The following is a 16,543-nucleotide window of genomic DNA, read 5'->3' on the forward strand; positions in this document are numbered from 1 at the left end:
TTCTACCACTCCGTGCAAGTGCTGTTTCCTCTACCTTGAATTCTCTTTCTCCTTTCTTTGCCTAAAGAAGAACTTACTCCTTAAATGTCTTATTAAAGAATTTAACTTACTCTTTAAACATCTTATTCTTTTGTTTTTTTTAATTAAGGTTTCACATGAAAAACATTGTGGTTACTACATTCACCAGTATTATCAAGTCACTGCAGCATCCCTGTGCAGTCACTGTCTGCCCATCAGTGTAGTCAGATGACAGAGTCATCACTCGTTTTATCTGTGCTGTGCTGTCTTTCCCGTGACCCTTCCCACACACCTTCCCTTTGGTAACCACTAGTCACTTTTTGGAGTCTGTGAGTCTCCTGATGTTTTGTTCCTTCAGTTTTGCTTTGTTGTTATACTCCACAAATGAGGGAAATCATTTGGTACTTGTCTTCCTCCACCTGGCTTATTTCAATGAGCATAATACCCTCTAGCTCTATCCATGTTGTTACAAATGGTAGAATTTGTTTTCTTCTTATGGCTGAATAATATTCCATTGTGTATATGTACCACATCTTCTTTATCCATTCATCTACTGATGGACACTTAGGTTGCTTCCATATGTTAGCTATTGTAAATAGTGCTGCAGTAAACATAGGGTTGCATCTGTCTTTTGAATCTGAGAACTTGTTTTCTTTGGGTAAATTCCTAGGAGTGGAATTCCTGGAACAAATTGTATTTCTATTTTTAGTGTTTTGAGAAACCTCCATATTGCTTTCAACAATGGTTGAACTAGCGTACATTCCCACCAGCAGTGTAGGAGGGTTCCCCTTTCTCCACATCCTCACCAGCATTTGTTGTTCCTTGTCTTTTCAGTGTTGGCCATCCTAATTGGTGTAACATGATATCTCATTGTGGCTTTAATTTGCATTTCCCTGATAATTAGTGGTGTGGAGCATCTTTTCATGTGCCTGTTGGCCGTCTGAATTCCTTCTTTGGAGAAGTGTCTCTTCATATCCTCTGCCCATTTTTTAATCAGGTTATTTGTTTTTTGGGTGTTGAGGCATGTGAGTTCTTTATATATTTTGGATGTTAACCCCTTGTCAGATATGTCATCTATGAATATATTCTCCCATACTGTAGGATGCCTTTTTGTTCTAGTGAAGGTGTCCTTTGCTCTACAGAAGCTTTTTACTTTGATGTAGTTCCATTTGTTCATTTTTGCTTTTGTTTCCCTTGCCTGAGAAGATGTGTTCAGGAAAAAGTTGCTCATGGTTTTATTGAAGATTTTTGCCTGTGTTTTCTTCTAAGAGTTTTATGATTTTATGACTTATATTCAGGTCTTTAAACCATTTTGAGTTTGCTTTTGTGTATTGGGTTAGACAATAATCCAGTTTCATTTTCTTACATGTAGCTGTCCAGTTTTGCCAACATGAGTTGTTGAAGAGCCTATCTTTTCCCATTTTATTTCCATGGCCCCTTTATCATGTATTAATTGACCATACATGCTTGGGTTTATATCTGGGCTCCTATTCTGTTCCATTGATTTATGGTTCTGTTTTTGTGCCAGTACCAAATTGTCTTGATTACTGTGGCTTTATAGTACAGCTTTAAGTCGGGGAGTGTAATGTCCCCAGCTTTATTCTTCCTTCTAAGGATTGGTTTGGCTATTTGGGGTCTTTTGTGGTTTCATATAAATTTTAGAACTATTTGTTCTAGTTCATTGAAGAATGCTGTTGTTATTTTGATAGGGATTGCATTGAATCTGCAGATTACTTTAGGCAGAATGGCCATTTTGACACTATTAATACTTCCTATCCAAGAGCATGGGATATATTTCCATTTATTGGTGTCTTCCTTAATTTTTATCATGAGTTTCTTCTAGTTTCAGGATATAGGTTTTTCACCTCCTAGGTTAGGTTTATTTCTAGGTGTTTTATTCTTTTTGATGCAATTATAAATGGAATTGTTTTCTGATTTCTCTTTCTGGTCATTCATTGTTAGTATATAGGAGTGCAACAGATTTCTGTACATTGATTTTGTATCCTGCAACTTTGCTGAATTGAGTTATTAGTTCTAGTAGTTTGGAGTAGATTCTTTAAGGTTCTTTTTTTTTTTTTTTGCTTATTCTTAAAGCTTTTTTTAATTTTATCATTTTTATTTTGGTATCATTAATGTACAATTGCATGAGCAACATTATGGTTACTAGACGCCCCCTATTATCAAGTCCCCACCACATACCCCATTACAGTCACTGCCCATCAGCTTAGTAAAATACTATAGAATCATTACTTCTTTTTAGGGTTTTTTATGTACAATATGTCATCTGCAAACAGTGACAATTTAACTTCTTCCTTATTAGTCTGGATGCCTTTTATTTCTTTGTGTTGTCTGATTGCCATGGCTAAGACCTCCAGAACTATGTTGAATAAAAGTGGGGTGAGTGGGCATCTTTGTCTTGTTCCTGATTTTAAAGGAAAAGCTTTCAGCTTCTCACTGTTAAGTGTGATGTTGGCTGTGGGTTTGTCATATATGGCCTTTATTATGTTGAGGTACATGCCCTCTATGCCCATTTTGTTGAGAGTTTTTATCACGAATGGATGTTGAATTTTGTCAAATGCTTTTTCAGCATCTATGAAGATGATCATGTGATTTTTCTCCCTTTTGTTTATGTGGTGGATGATGTTGATGGATTTTCAAATAGTGTACCATCCTTGCAACCCTGGAGTAAATCTTACTTGATCATGGTAGATGATCTTTTTGATATATTTTTGAATTTGATTTGCTAATGTTTTGTTGAGTATTTTTGCATCTATGTTCATGAGGGATATTGGTCTCTAATTTTCTTTTTTTGTGGTGTCTTTGTCTCATTTGGGTATTAGAGTGATGCTGGCTTCATAGAATGAGTTTGGAAGTATTCCCTCCTCTTCTACTTTTTGGAAAACTTTAAGGAGGATGGGTATTAGGTCTTCACTAAATGTTTGATAAAATTCAGCGGTGAAGCCATCTGATCCAGAGATTTTGTTATTAGGTAGTTTTTTTTTATTACCAGTTCAATTTTGTTGCTGGTAATTGGTCTGTTCAGATTTTCTGTTTTTTTCTGGATCAGCCTTGCAAGATTGTATCTTTCTAGATAGTTGTCCATTTCTTCTAGAATTTCCAATTTGTTAGCATATAGTTTTTCATAATATTCTCTAATAATTTTGTATTTCTGTGGTGTCCATAGTCATTTTTCCTTTCTCATTTCTGATTCTGTTTATGTGTGTAGACCCTTTTTTTCTTGATAAGTTTGGCAAGGGGTTTACCTTATTTAGTTTATTTTCTCAAAGAAACAGCTCTTGCTTTTATTGATTCTTTGTATTGTTTTATTCTTCTCAATTTTATTTATTTATGCTTTGATCTTTATTATGTCCCCCCTTCTACTGACTTTGGGCCTCATTTATTCTTCCTTTTCTAGTTTTGTTAATTTGGGTTTAGACTGTTCATTTGGGATTGTTCTTCTCTCCTGAGGTAGGCTTGTATTGCGATATACTTCCCTCTTATCATGACCTTTGCTGTATCCCACAGATTTTGCAGTGTTGTGTTGTTGTTGTCATTTGTCTCCATATACTGCTTAATCTCTGTTTTTCCTTGGTTTATTGACTATTTAGGAGCATGTTGTTAAGCCTCCATGTGTTTGTGGGATTTTTTGTTATCCTTTTGTAATTTATTTCTAGTTTCAGACCTTTGTTGTCTGAGAAGGTGGTTGGTACAATTTCAGTCTGTTTGAATTTACTGAGGCTCTTTTTTGTGGCCTAGTATATGATCTGTTCTTGAAAAAGTTCCAAGTGCACTAGATAAGAATGTGTATCCTGGTGTTTTTGGGTGGAGTGATCTATAGATGTCTGTTAGGTCCATCTATTCTAATACGTTGTTCAGTGCCTCTGTGTCCTTACTTATTTTCTGTCTGGTGGATGTGTCCTTTGGAGTGAGTGGCTTGTTGAAGTCTCCTAAAATGAATGCATTGCATTCTATTTCCCCCTGTAATTCTGTTAATGTTTGTTGCACATATTTGGGTGGTTCCTTGTTGGGTGCATATATATTTATAATGGTTATATCCTCTTGTTGGACTAACTCCTTTATCATTACGTAATGTCCTTCTTTGTCTCTTGTGACTTTCTTTGTTTTGAAGTCTATTTTGTCTGATTCAAGTACTTCAGCTCCTGCTTTTTTCTCTATTATTTGCATGAAATATCTTTTTCCAGCCCTTCACTTTTAGTCTCTGTATGTCTTTGGGTTTGAAGTGAGTCTCTTGTAGGTAGCATATAGATGTGTCTTGTTTTTTTTATCCATTCAGTGACTCTGTGTCTTTTGATTGGTGCATTCAGACCATTTACATTTAAGGTGATTATTGATAAGTATGTACTTATTGCCATTTCAGGCTTTAGATTTGTGGTTACCAAAGGTCCAAGCTAAACATCCTTACTATCTAACAATCTAACTAAACTCAGTATGCTATTACAAACACATTCTAAAGGTTCTTTTTTTTCCTCCTTTTTCTTCCTCCTCCATTCGTTATATATTAGATATCATATTCTGTATTCTTTGTGTATCCCTTGACTGACTTTGGGGGTAGTTGATTTGATTTTGCTTCTGCTTAGTAATTAATTGTTCTTTTTTTTACTATGGTTTTATTTCCTCTGGTGACAGTTATTTAGCCTTAGGAACCTTTCCATCTATAACAGTCCCTCCAAAATACCCTTTAGAGATGGTTTTTGGGAAGTAAATTCCCTCAACTTTTACTTACCTGGAAATTGTTTAATCCCTACTTCAAATGTAAGTGATTATCTTACCTGGTATTCTTGGTTCGAGGCCCTTTTGCTTCTTGCATGAAATGAGATGGTTTTTGCGAAGTAAATTCCCTCAACTTTTACTTACCTGGAAATTGTTTAATCCCTACTTCAAATGTAAGTGATTATCTTACCTGGTATTCTTGGTTTGAGGCCCTTTTGTTTCTTGCATGAAATATATCATGCCACTCCCTTCTGGCCTGTAAGGTTTCTGTTGAGAAGTCTGATGACAGCCTGATTGGTTTTCCTTTGTAGGTGATCTTTTTTCTCTCTCTCTCTGCTTTTAATATTCTGTCTTTATCCTTGATCTTTGCTATTTTAATTATTATATGTCTTAGTGTTTTCTTCCTTTGGTCCCTTGTGTTGGGAGATCTGTGCACCTCCTTGGCACCTTCCATATTGGGGAGGTTTTCAGCAATTACCTCCTCAAAGACACTTTCTATCCCTTTCTCTCTCTTCTCCTTCTTGTACCGCTATAATGCAAATATTGTTCTTTTTGGATTGGTCACACAGTTCTCTCAATATTCTTTAATTCCTAGAGATCCTTTTTTCTTTCAGTGCCTTAGCTGCTTTGTGTTCCTCCTCTGTAGTTTCTGTTTCATTTACCATCTCCTCTACTTCATCTAATCTGCTTTTAAATCCCTGCATTGTGTTTCATTTCAGGTACTGTATTCTTTAATGATTGTATCTCTTTCCAGAATTCTTGCCCGAGTTCTTGAATATTTTTCTATACCCCCATTAGCATGTTTATGGTTTTTATTTTGAAATCTCTTTCAGGAAGTTTGATGAGTTCAGTTTCACTTGAGCCTTTTTCTGATGTTTGTGAGATTTTGGTTTGAACTAGGTTCCTTTGACATTTCATATTTGTAGGTGGCGCCCTCTAGTGCCCAGAAGTTCTACTCTCTGGAGCTGCTGAGCCCCTGGAGCGATGGTGGGGATTGCAGGTTAGGGGTGCTGGTGCCTGTCAAGAGGGAAGAGCTTTTTCCTCCTTCTTGGCTGCAGTACCTGCATCCACTGTGAGGGCCAGTGGGCTGAGCATGCAGGGAGAATACTCTATGCTTTGCACTTGTAGCTGCCATAGGCAGGGTCACCCTCTGGCTGACCTGGTACAATGGTGGGGTCAACCGGTTTGCGAGCCTGTACCAGCCAGGAGAATGGGGCAGCAGGCTGCATATTGCGGTCGGGGGGCCTCCTAGCTGTGTAGCCTGCCAGGGGGATGGAGCGCCTGAATTTCCTGAAAGTTCCCAACCTGCTGAGCAGAGTGCACCCAGAAAATTTTGTCCACCTGTCCTTTCTCCTGAGCAGAAAGCTGTGTGCAATCCTTGCCCCTTTCTCAGCCCTCTCGCTGTCAGGAAGTCTCTCAGACTGCCCGCCTTTCCTTTGTCCCAGAGCAGCCGGTTGTGGATATGTGTTTTCCACAAGCAGCTGGAATCTCATGTCTCCAAATATTCTGCCTGTCTTAACTTTCCAAGTCCTCTAATCTCCAGAGCACCACGTAATGTAGGTTTGTGCTCCTCAGAGCAGATCTCCAGGGCTGGGTGTTCAGCAGTCCCAGGCCTCCACCTGTTCCCTGCTCCATTTCTCTTCTTCCCACTGGTGAGCTGGGGGTGGGGAAGGGCTTGGGTCCCTCCAGATCATGGCTTTGATACTTTACCCTTTTCCTTGAGTTCTGCTGTTTTCCTGCAGGTGTAGGCAGTCTGCTGCAGCACTCTTTCCTGTTGCTCTTTCTGGATTTGATGTATTTGCTATATTTTTCATATTATATGTAGTTTCAGGAGGAGCTTTCTTTCTCACCTCTCATGCTGCCGTCTTTAAGCCTCTCAGCATTTTTGTTCTCTTTGCATAATTATATCTAGTTTAATTATACTGTGGTCTGGGAAGGTGCTTGATGCAATTTCAATCTTTTTGAATTTCTACTTGGTAATTAGTTGGTCTACTACCTTTACTGTGGGTTTATTTTCACTTGTGAAAGGTATTTTGCCTTAGGAACACTTCCATTTACAGCATTCTGTTTAACATATCCTGCACTGCTGGCTTAGTGGTGTTGAAATTCTTCAACTTTTGTTTATCTTAAAATTGTTTAATCCCTGCTTCAAATTTAAATGATAGTCTTGCCTGGTAGAGCATTTTTATGTGGAGGTCCTTCTGTTTCATTACATTAACTATGTGAAGCCTCTCCTTTCTGGCCTGTAAAGTTTGCTGAGAAGTCTGCTGATAACCTGAAGGGATTTCCTTTATAAGTAATCTTTTTTCTCTCTCTCGCTGCTGTCAGTACTCTCTTCTTACCCTTAAGCTTTGCCGTTTTAGTTATTATATGTCTTGGTGTTGTCTTGCTGGGGTTCCTTTTGTTAAGGGCTCTCTGAGCTTCTGTGGCCTGAGTGTCTATTTCTTCCCCAGTTTGGGGGGAAGTTTTCAACAATTATTTCCTCAAAGAGACTTTCTATCCCTTTGTCTCTTCTCCTTCTGTTATTCATATTATGTGAATATTGGATTGGTCATACAGCTCTCTTATTATTCTTTCATTCCTAGAGATCCTTTTTTTCTCTGTTTTTCAGCTTCATTGTTTTCCTCTTCCCCAATTTTCATTTCTTTCTCAGTTTTTCAACCTGCACTAATCTACTCTTAAACACTTCTATTGTATGTTTCATTTCAGATACTGTATTCTTCACCTCTGAATGGCTCTTTTTCAGGTCTTCTGTGTCTTTGTTGAATTCTTCCCTGAGATCTTGAATATTTTTCTCTAGATCTGTGAGCATTTCATGACTTTTACTTTGAAATCTTTATCAAGCTTGGTGAACTCTGTTTCATTTAGCCCTCTTTCTGGTTTCTTGTCTTGTAGTTTTGTTTGGAACATCTTACTCTGCCTCCTCATTTTGTCATGGTTTCTGTGTTTCTTCCTTTGTGGCTCTGCTGTGCTTCCCAGACTGTGGAGTACACTTTATGAAGGAGTCATTCTCTGGCACCCAGAAGCTCAAGACTGTTTCCTCACCAACTGTTGGCTTGCAGTGGGTAGGGCCACCTTTCTTTCTGGCTTTTGTGGTGTTCTGAGTCTGGGTGGGAAGTTTGCTTTGGCTGTGCCTTTGTGATCAGCACAGAAGTCTCTGCTGGAATCACGGTGGGTGGGGCCTGCCTCTTCCTGGCCTGCAGCAATGGCCGGGCTGCAGGGTTAATGGGATGGTTGTGTGGATGTGTGGCTCTGCCCAGTCCCGACGCCCAGCACCAGGCTTGGGCACCTGCTGTGAGGAGGGAGCTCTTGGGGCTGTCTTCTGCAGGCACGTACCTTCCTAGTTGGCTAAAATGGAGCTGAGAAAGTGGATGAGGCTCCCTCGGCCTGCCAGTCAGCAAAGTCTGACCCTACTTCTGGACCAGGTAGGTTGTCTGCCTGCAGTGTGCCCAGAGAGGAGTCTTGGGGCTACATTGCCAACAAGGTGGATGGAGCATCTGGGGTTCCCTAGAGTTCCTGACCTGTTGGGCCAGGGGCTGGCTGGGGAGGAATCATCCACCTGCCCTTTCTCTTGAGAAGAGAGCTCCATCCAACACTCACCCCTCTGGAACCTCTCCCACTGCTGGGAAGTCTTTCAAACTGCCCACTTTGCTTTTGTCTCAGGGACCAGTGGAGCAAGACCATTTTCTACAAGCCCCTGAGATCTCAGCCTCCCCAAGTGTTCCACCTGTCCTTGGTGTCCAGGCCCACTAATTACCAGAATGCTATGTAACTCCCAGAGTACACGTCCAGGGCCAGGTGTTCAGCAGTCCTGGGCCCCTGTCCCCTCCCTGCTTTGTTCCCATTTCCCCTGCCTGTGGTCTGGTGCTGCAGGAGGGCTTGGGTCCTTCTGGATTGCAGCTTTGCCACTTTACCCTTTTATGTGAGGTATTCTTTTCTTCCCCAGGTGTAGGTAGTCTGTTTTGCAGTCTTTCAGGTTGTTTTTGGGTTTAGTTGTATTTGCTGTATTTTTGTGTTTTATGTGTTTTTGGGAGGAGGTTTCTGTCTTTCCTTCCTTCTCTGCCATCTTTTTCTCCCAGAATTGAGACCATCTTTTATAATTCATTATTATGAAATAAATCATTTTGATGTTCTCAAAATAAACATATTGTTAGTGTATAATGCAGCATCATTCTCCTGGGCATTTACCTCAGAGAAATGAAAATTTGTGTCTGTACAAAAACCTCTAAATGAATGCTCATAGCAGCACCATTTGTAATAATCTAAAATTGGAAATGATCAAGATGTCTTTTAGTGGGTTAATGGTTAAGTAAAGTCTGTCCATTCCATGGATTACTACTCAGCAATACAAAGGACTGAACTATTGATACACACATAACAACTTGGGTGAATCTCAAGGGAACTACGCTGGGAGAAAAAAAGTCAATTAAAGGTTATGTAACAAGTGATTACATTATGTAAAATTCTTTAAGTAACAAAATTATTGAAATGGAGTTCAGATTAGTGTTTTCCAGCTATTAGGAATGGGGGTCAGGGACAGGTAGGATGGGTGTGACTCTAGGGATATCCAGGAAATCCTTGTGGTGCTGTATCTTTTCTGCTGTGGTAGTTACACATATCTATTCATGTGGTAGCATTACATAGCATTACAGTTATAGACAAATCTATTCATATGATAACATCACATGGAACTACACAGACACACAAACAAGCACACATAAAACATGTAAACTGTGATTGGGGTCTGTAGGTTGTACTAAGGTCAATTTCCTGGTTTTGTAATATATAGAAGATATTACCACTGAGGGAAAATAGGTGAAGGACACATAGACCTCTCTGAATTATTTTTTCTCCTTCCTGTGAATCTATAAATATTTCAAAATAGTAATTTAGGAACGAGAATTGGTCAGAAAGTAGGAATTTTCTTATGTCCATATTGTTAGATTCCTTTCTTTCCAAAAAAAAATTTCCTTTGGAAAAAAATCCAACAGCTAAAAAGATAACTTTACAGAATTTATTTATTAGCTACAATAGCCAATAATAACTGTTATTATTATATTTCATTTCAAAAGGAGAGTATGCTAATTTGTTACCCAAATCAGAGAATGTACCAATACCACCACACTCATACCAGCACTGCCATTCTTTTGGTTTATATTTCATCTTTACTCTTATTTTGACCATCTGTTTCCCATACTCAGGATATATAAGCTAGCCAAAATACCAGTAAATCGTTTAATGTCATGATTTGTTTGATGTATATATAATTAAGTTTTATGAATTCAGGAAAAAAACATGTAAAATCTGTATGCAGATGTTCATAGTAGCCTAAATCTTAATAGCCCCACACTGGAAACCATACTAATGTCCTTCAATGAGTGAATGTTTAAATAATTTTTAGAATCAGCATGTCAGTGCCTATGGTAAACAAACAAACAAATAAATAAATAAATAATGCTGCTTAAGATTATGTTGACTCTGTTTATCAATGGGGATAATTGGCACCTTAATAATACTGGTTCCTCCAGTTTGTGAGCTTGCTGTACCTCAATTTAGGTCTCTGGTTTCTTTCAGCAATTCTTTGTGGTTTTCAGTATAGAGCTCTTAACAAGTGTTTGCGTTAAATACATTCCTGAGCATTTTTTATACTATTTTATGTAAAAGGTTTTCCAATTTCATTTCCATTCATTTGCTGTTAGAATAAGGGCACAATTTATTTCCCTATGTTCATCTTGTACTCTGGAACTTTGATCAACTATTTCTAATAGTTTTTGTTGTTGAGGTTGGTGATGCTTCCTTAAATTTTTTTATAAAATAAGCTTATAGAATAGTTTCAGATTTACAGAAAATTTGCAGGTAGTACAATAAGTTCCTATATATCTACACCAGTTTCCCCTATTATTAGACATCTTATATCAGTGTGGTTCCTTTGTCACAATTAATGAAACAATATTGAGACATTATTATTGACCAACCCGTACTTGATTAAAATTTCCTTATTTTTTACCTAAATTCCCTTTTTCATCTGGGATGCTGTGCTACATTACACTTAGTCATTGTTTCCTTAGGCTCCTCTTGGCTGTGACAGTTTCTCAGATTTTCCTTGTTTTTGATGACCTGAGTATTTGGATGAGTATTGACCGGGTATTTTGTAGAATGTCTGTCACTTGGGGTTTGTCTGATTTCTTTGGTCATAATTATATTGGGATTGTGCATTTTGGGGAGGGATGCTGCAGAGGTGAAGTATCTTTCTGTTTGCAACATATCAAGGATACATGCTGTTGACATTACTGATCGCCATTGATACTGACCTTGGTCACCTGGATGAGGGCAATATTTCCTTAGGGTTTTCTCTGTGAATAATCATGCCCGTCCTCTCCAATCTTTATGCCAAGGCCTGGACAGTGTTAAATAATGATGAGAGTGGCTATCCTTCCCTTGTTCCTGAGCTCAGAGAGAAAGAATTCAGGGTTTCACAATTAAGCAAAATAGGAGCTTTATGTTTCTTGCATATGTTCTCTTTCAGATTGAATTTCCTTTTTATACCTGATTTTCCCAGGGCTTTTAACATGAATGGACATTGGATTTTGTCAAATGATTTTGTAGTATCCATGCAAATCATCATATGGCTATTTTTCTCTTATACTATTAAACCAGGAGTCAGAAAACTTCTTCTGTAAAGAGCCAGATAGCAAATATTTCAGGCTTATCATAGAAGCAACTGTAAACAATATGTAAAGAAAAGGGTATGGCTGTTTGCCAAAACAACTCTATTTTTACTCTGCAGGCCATAGTTTCTTGCAGGTAAGATTCTTTGCTTGAGAATAAAGTCAGCCTTAGTCAGGCTCCTGAACCTTCTCCTAGACTATACCTTTCTTTGGAAAATCTTGTTTTAGCCAGAACCTTGTTTAACAAGTTTCAGCTTAACCAGAACCCCACCCTTAATATCTGATCACCCTTGCCCGTCTTCAGCAGGAATCCTGTTTGGTCAATTCAGCCAGATTCCCCCTGAGCCCTAATGTTTCCTCCTAGTAATTCTCCATCCACTGGCCCCCACTCTGCCCCCTGGCTGTAAGTCACCCTTTACTTACAGGTTGTGTTTGAAATTGAGACCAGTTCTACAGTGAAGTGTCTTTTCCTCAATTGCAGTAGTCCTGAATAAAATCTTCTATTTGGGCTTTAACTAACTATCTAGCTCTGGTTTTCCTCTGATTCCTAATCCCTGTGTTAAAGCATATGTGTATTCCTGAGATGAATCATACTTGGTCAACATGTAGCATCCTTTTTACATATTGTTGGATTCAATTTGCTAATACATTGTAAACAATTTTTGCTTCTCTGGTCATGTGGAATATTATCCTGTGATTTTATTTTATAATGGTTGACATGTTTTCATGTTAGATTTATATGGCTTCATGAAACAAGTTGAGAAGTATTTCTTTCTCCTTTGTTTTCTGGATGATAAAATTACCAACATTTCTTCTTTAAATGGTTGATAGAATTTACCAGTGAATCTTCTCAGCCTGGAGTCTTCTATCTGGGGAGGTTTTTGGTAACAAAATCAATCTGTCTTTGATAAATATAGGCCTATATGCTTCCTTAAACAACATAGTTTAATTTTACTTTTTTTGAACCTTACATATATCTATCACATTTCATATATCATATGTTTTGCTACTTCTCTTCCTAGCAGGGAAACCACTTCTATGTAAAGAATTTATTTATATTTCTAGATTAACTTGTATAACCAGCTGTTTTTTTAGCAAGATTTTACACAGGTTAGTCTTTGATGAAGAAGGGAAAAAACCAACAAGCTATTTCTGCTTCCTGAAAGCACATTGGTTTGTCAGTTGGTACATATAAGGTTCTTTTGGTTATTTTTAGGATTGAGCAATTAATTAATAGGGCAGCATCCCCCCTAGCAAGCAGAGAGGCTCAGAGGAGTTATGCAAAATGGAAGGTTTTTACAGACAGGGGAGTGAAGAAAAATTTATTAGCAGAAGAAAAGAAGGGATTATTTCAGGCAAAGTCACCCTGAAGGAAGGAGCAGAGGGTTTTATCATGAAGATTACTTTATCTTCTTTTAGGAATGGTGGAAAGGGCACATGTGACAGATTATCTTATTGATGCTGACCAGTAAATCCCCCCATTTCTGGGAAAGGTCGAAACTGCAGTTAAGTTTAGGTATTAAGCCCCCATCTGGTGACTTTCCCCAGCAGAAGTGACCATGTTTGGGACTGTGTCTTACTGTGTCTTTCTTTTTAGCAGGTGGAATGGCTTAGCTCTTTGATTTTGAGAAGAATAAAAGCAGCCTTTGACAGCATTTCTCATTTTAAATGGCTATTCCGTGTCATTTGAACACTCTTCCTAAACATGGGGATGCCCCACACCGAGTGCTGCGTTTCCAACTGTCCTTGGAGCCAGCATAGGCCAGGCTCTGTCAGGTGCCCGACAAGCCTGGGTGCAAGGGAGCAACACTGAGGAAGTCTTGAATAATCTTTGCTGATTTTCAACACATCACTTGCTGTATCATTTAGACATAATATTTTAAAAAGCAAATAGGATGCTGTTTTTATGCTCTTAAGATAACTTTTGATTAAAAAATGTGTTTGGTACCTGTGTCATAAGGAATTTGACCTCACATAAAGAGAGCCTTGGACTTTGTGTGGCTCTTGGAAGGTAACCTATAAACACTCCCAAGTGATAAGAAGTCTTTGTTATTCATGGATGGCCATCAGGCCATATCAGCTTAGCCTCAAGGATGGGGAGCTGGAGACTTAATTCAGCCACATGGGCAGTAATTTAATAATGAAGCCTAAAAACCTGGACACTGAGCACAGAAGGCAAATAGTGGATCTGTGGCATCTTACTGCACGAATGGACAGTGACTGCAACGGGGTATGGGTGGGGACTTGATAATATGGGTAAATGTAGTAACCACATTGTTTTTTCATGTGAAACCTTCATTAGAGTGTATATCAATAATACCTTAAAAACAAAACAAAAAAAACTGGACATTGAAGCTCAGCTGAGCTTCCCAGATTGGCAGGGCTCCATGAGACACCAATGCCTGGAGGGCAGTGCTTATTTCTGTTGATGGGAGCTTCCTGTCTGGAATTCTTCTGGCCTCTGTCATATAGGTCGCTTCCTTTGGCTGGTTCTAATTTGTATCCTTGCCTTGTAATGAATGTGACTGTGAGTCTAATTGCTTTCAGTGAATTCTGTGAGTCTTTCTAGCAAATTACTAAACATAAGGGTGGTTTGGGGAAGCCCCTGAACTTGGAATTGTCAGGAGTGTTGGACAGATTCAGCTGTCCTTAACCTGGAAGTCTGGCCAACTCCAGGTAGTGCCACAAGAAGTAATTGTGTCTGGCCATCAGCTCCTACAAAACACCTTCCTTTCTCCACTCACTCTGTCTTACTTTTCTTCTTCCCTTTTTCTTTGTTGTCTATTTACTTTTCATATCCCTTTCTATGTCTTTCCTTTTTTGTGGATTCTTCACTTATCCTACCAGTAAGCCCCATTAGCCTTAAATCACCTAAGCAGTGACATTCAAGCATACAAAGATCTTGGATTCCAAGAATCTACTGTGAAATGTCTGCACATGGCCATTGGGGTACCAGAAGATAGCAAAACATCTTTAGGTATTTTTGTTTAAAATTTCATTCTTCAAGGAATCATAAAAATACAAAAACCTCATTTGTAAAAACTCAATATGTTTAAAGGAAAAGTATTTTGTTGAACTGCATTTCTGTAGAAGACCTCTGTAGATATTTGATCTCAGAAATATTAAATATGTGCTTCCCTTATAAAACTTCCAGTATGGAATCAAAATATTTAAATGGCTATTTGATGAGAATGAAGAAGAACCCCACAGCACTTACTCTTTTATCTGCAGGTTTTAGACAGTGAGATGAGTGCCTCTGAGGATGGCGACATCCCCCAGCTTTCCTCCCATGCCTTAGCAGCTCTCCAGGAATTTTATGCTGAGCAGATGCAACAAACCAGCCCAGGTGGGGATGATAAATATAACATTGGAATAATAGAGGAGAACTGGGTAAGTAAATGCATTCCATATCTATCAGGAAGTACTGGTGTGCAACCTATTCGTCACCTACTCCAGTGTTTGTCTGAATCCATCTAATGCCCAGATCTATTTCACCTGTCTCATAAGAGCTGATAATATTAGGAGCTAAGACAGATAGCAGTCCATGAACATTTTGATCGTTCTGACTCTTAAGCTGGTTGGTCATCAGAGGAAAGGACATCTCAGATAGGGGAACAGCATGTCATTTTGTCCAGTACACATCTGTTCTTCCTTCTTATACTAGATGCATTCCACTGGTTTCTATGAAGTCCAGTGGTTCCTGTGGAAAAGGAAAAATGTATCATTACAGTGATTGGGGTAACTGAACTTAAACATGTAATGAAAAATAGGTTGAGTTTTAAGAAGATATTAATTTCTACTGCATAGTATGTGTTTTAGTTGTATTTTTATGATCCATAAAAATAGGAATTAAAAGGGGAAAAAATGAATTAAGGGAAACTAATCACCCTGGACCCTAGAAATTTAAATTTTTTGCAAGAAATAGTTGAGAAATAGATGTGGCTCCAGGAGGAAGGGGGTTCCCCACCTGGGGCAGGTTCCTATTACGTCTGTGCAACCAAAGGATGACAAGAGAGAGCTGGGAAGAGGGTTTTTACCTCTCAGGGCCCAGTCTCCCCCTCCTGGGTCTCTCTCTGCCGCCCGCTCACTTTGCTCTGCTAGCAAGCCTGCTCCATCTGTCCCTGAGGCTGTGGCGCACCCTGCGCTTCTACCTTTGCCCCCCAGGAATTCTGTGTGCGCAGGTCCCTGCTGACTGGTGGGTGCCTGACCAATTACCTGCCAGGAAAGGAGGGAAGGAGAGAATGGCCACCACACCCCACCCCCTACCCCGGATAAACTGGAGGCTCTGCCGTGGTAAACATTCCATTGATATGAAAACAGACCCTTATCCCACCCCAGTGTCCAGGCCAGGTGGGAAATTCTGGGTGAAAACTTTATTTAGCCCACATAGACAAGGCTTACTGTGAGTATCCTGCAATAATAGATTTGTCTCTCTCCATAACTTTGCAACTGGAAGGAAGCTTATGTATGCCTTTTTAAAAACAGTCTTTTACATTTTGTGTTGAATTTGGATTACTTAAGTCATATAAAATTTCGCCATCTGTTTGAAACTGATTGTGATAAAAGTGTTTCTTTACATTTCCTCTAAACATTCCACCTACTCAAAAGACTCTCACTATTTCCCATCTTTATATGTTTTTGTCATTTAGCTTGATGCTTTGTAGATAGTAAATATCGGAAACTTGAAATACTGTATTATTCTGGAAATGGTCTTTTTCTCTTTTCCTTCTGCTTAATGTTTAAAATAGTAGGCACTTCTGGTTCTAAAAGTAATCTATGGTTGTAAAAAATATATAAAAAATACATGAACAACAAAACAGTCCTATTCCCACTACTTACAGTTAACTGTTTTATAATTTTGACAGTTTATTTTATTTTGTTTTGTTTATAAAACTGAGGAAGTAAAAAGAAAAAATTCCAATGACAGTCGACTGAAATTAACACTGCTGTAGCATTTAAGAAAGAGTGAATTGTGAGTCATACTGAGGATCATGACCCAGAAACAAGTTATCAGCATGTTCTGACAGACTACCACTCATTTGAGGACATCTTAAATACTTTTTACAGCAGAGGGTGGGTTTAAGGAAGAGGTTATGTTAATACGTCAGGGCACTGTCTTAAAAGAA

At 38.7% G+C, this 16,543-nt stretch overlaps 1 protein-coding gene across 8 annotated transcripts in view; it reads left to right on the forward strand.

Annotated features, from left to right (window-relative positions):
• The window catches only part of EEF1AKMT1 (EEF1A lysine methyltransferase 1), a 30,689-nt gene that overhangs the window by 3,323 nt on the left and 10,823 nt on the right, over positions 1 to 16,543 (forward strand). For 6 of the 8 annotated variants that reach the window (XM_036910147.2, XM_036910148.2, XM_036910146.2 and 3 more), the window contains exon 2: positions 14,649 to 14,807. In XM_036910147.2, coding sequence (XP_036766042.1) covers positions 14,664 to 14,807 — 144 coding nt within the window. In that variant the 5' untranslated portion in view covers positions 14,649 to 14,663. Of the gene's footprint in view, positions 1 to 8,153; positions 8,175 to 14,372; positions 14,395 to 14,648; positions 14,808 to 16,543 lie in introns of those variants that run through there. The other 2 variants (XM_057490373.1, XM_057490384.1) reach the window with 2 other exon arrangements.

The sequence above is a fragment of the Manis pentadactyla genome, chromosome 2, assembly GCF_030020395.1.
Source record: "Manis pentadactyla isolate mManPen7 chromosome 2, mManPen7.hap1, whole genome shotgun sequence".
In the NCBI taxonomy this organism is placed as follows: domain Eukaryota; kingdom Metazoa; phylum Chordata; class Mammalia; order Pholidota; family Manidae; genus Manis; species Manis pentadactyla.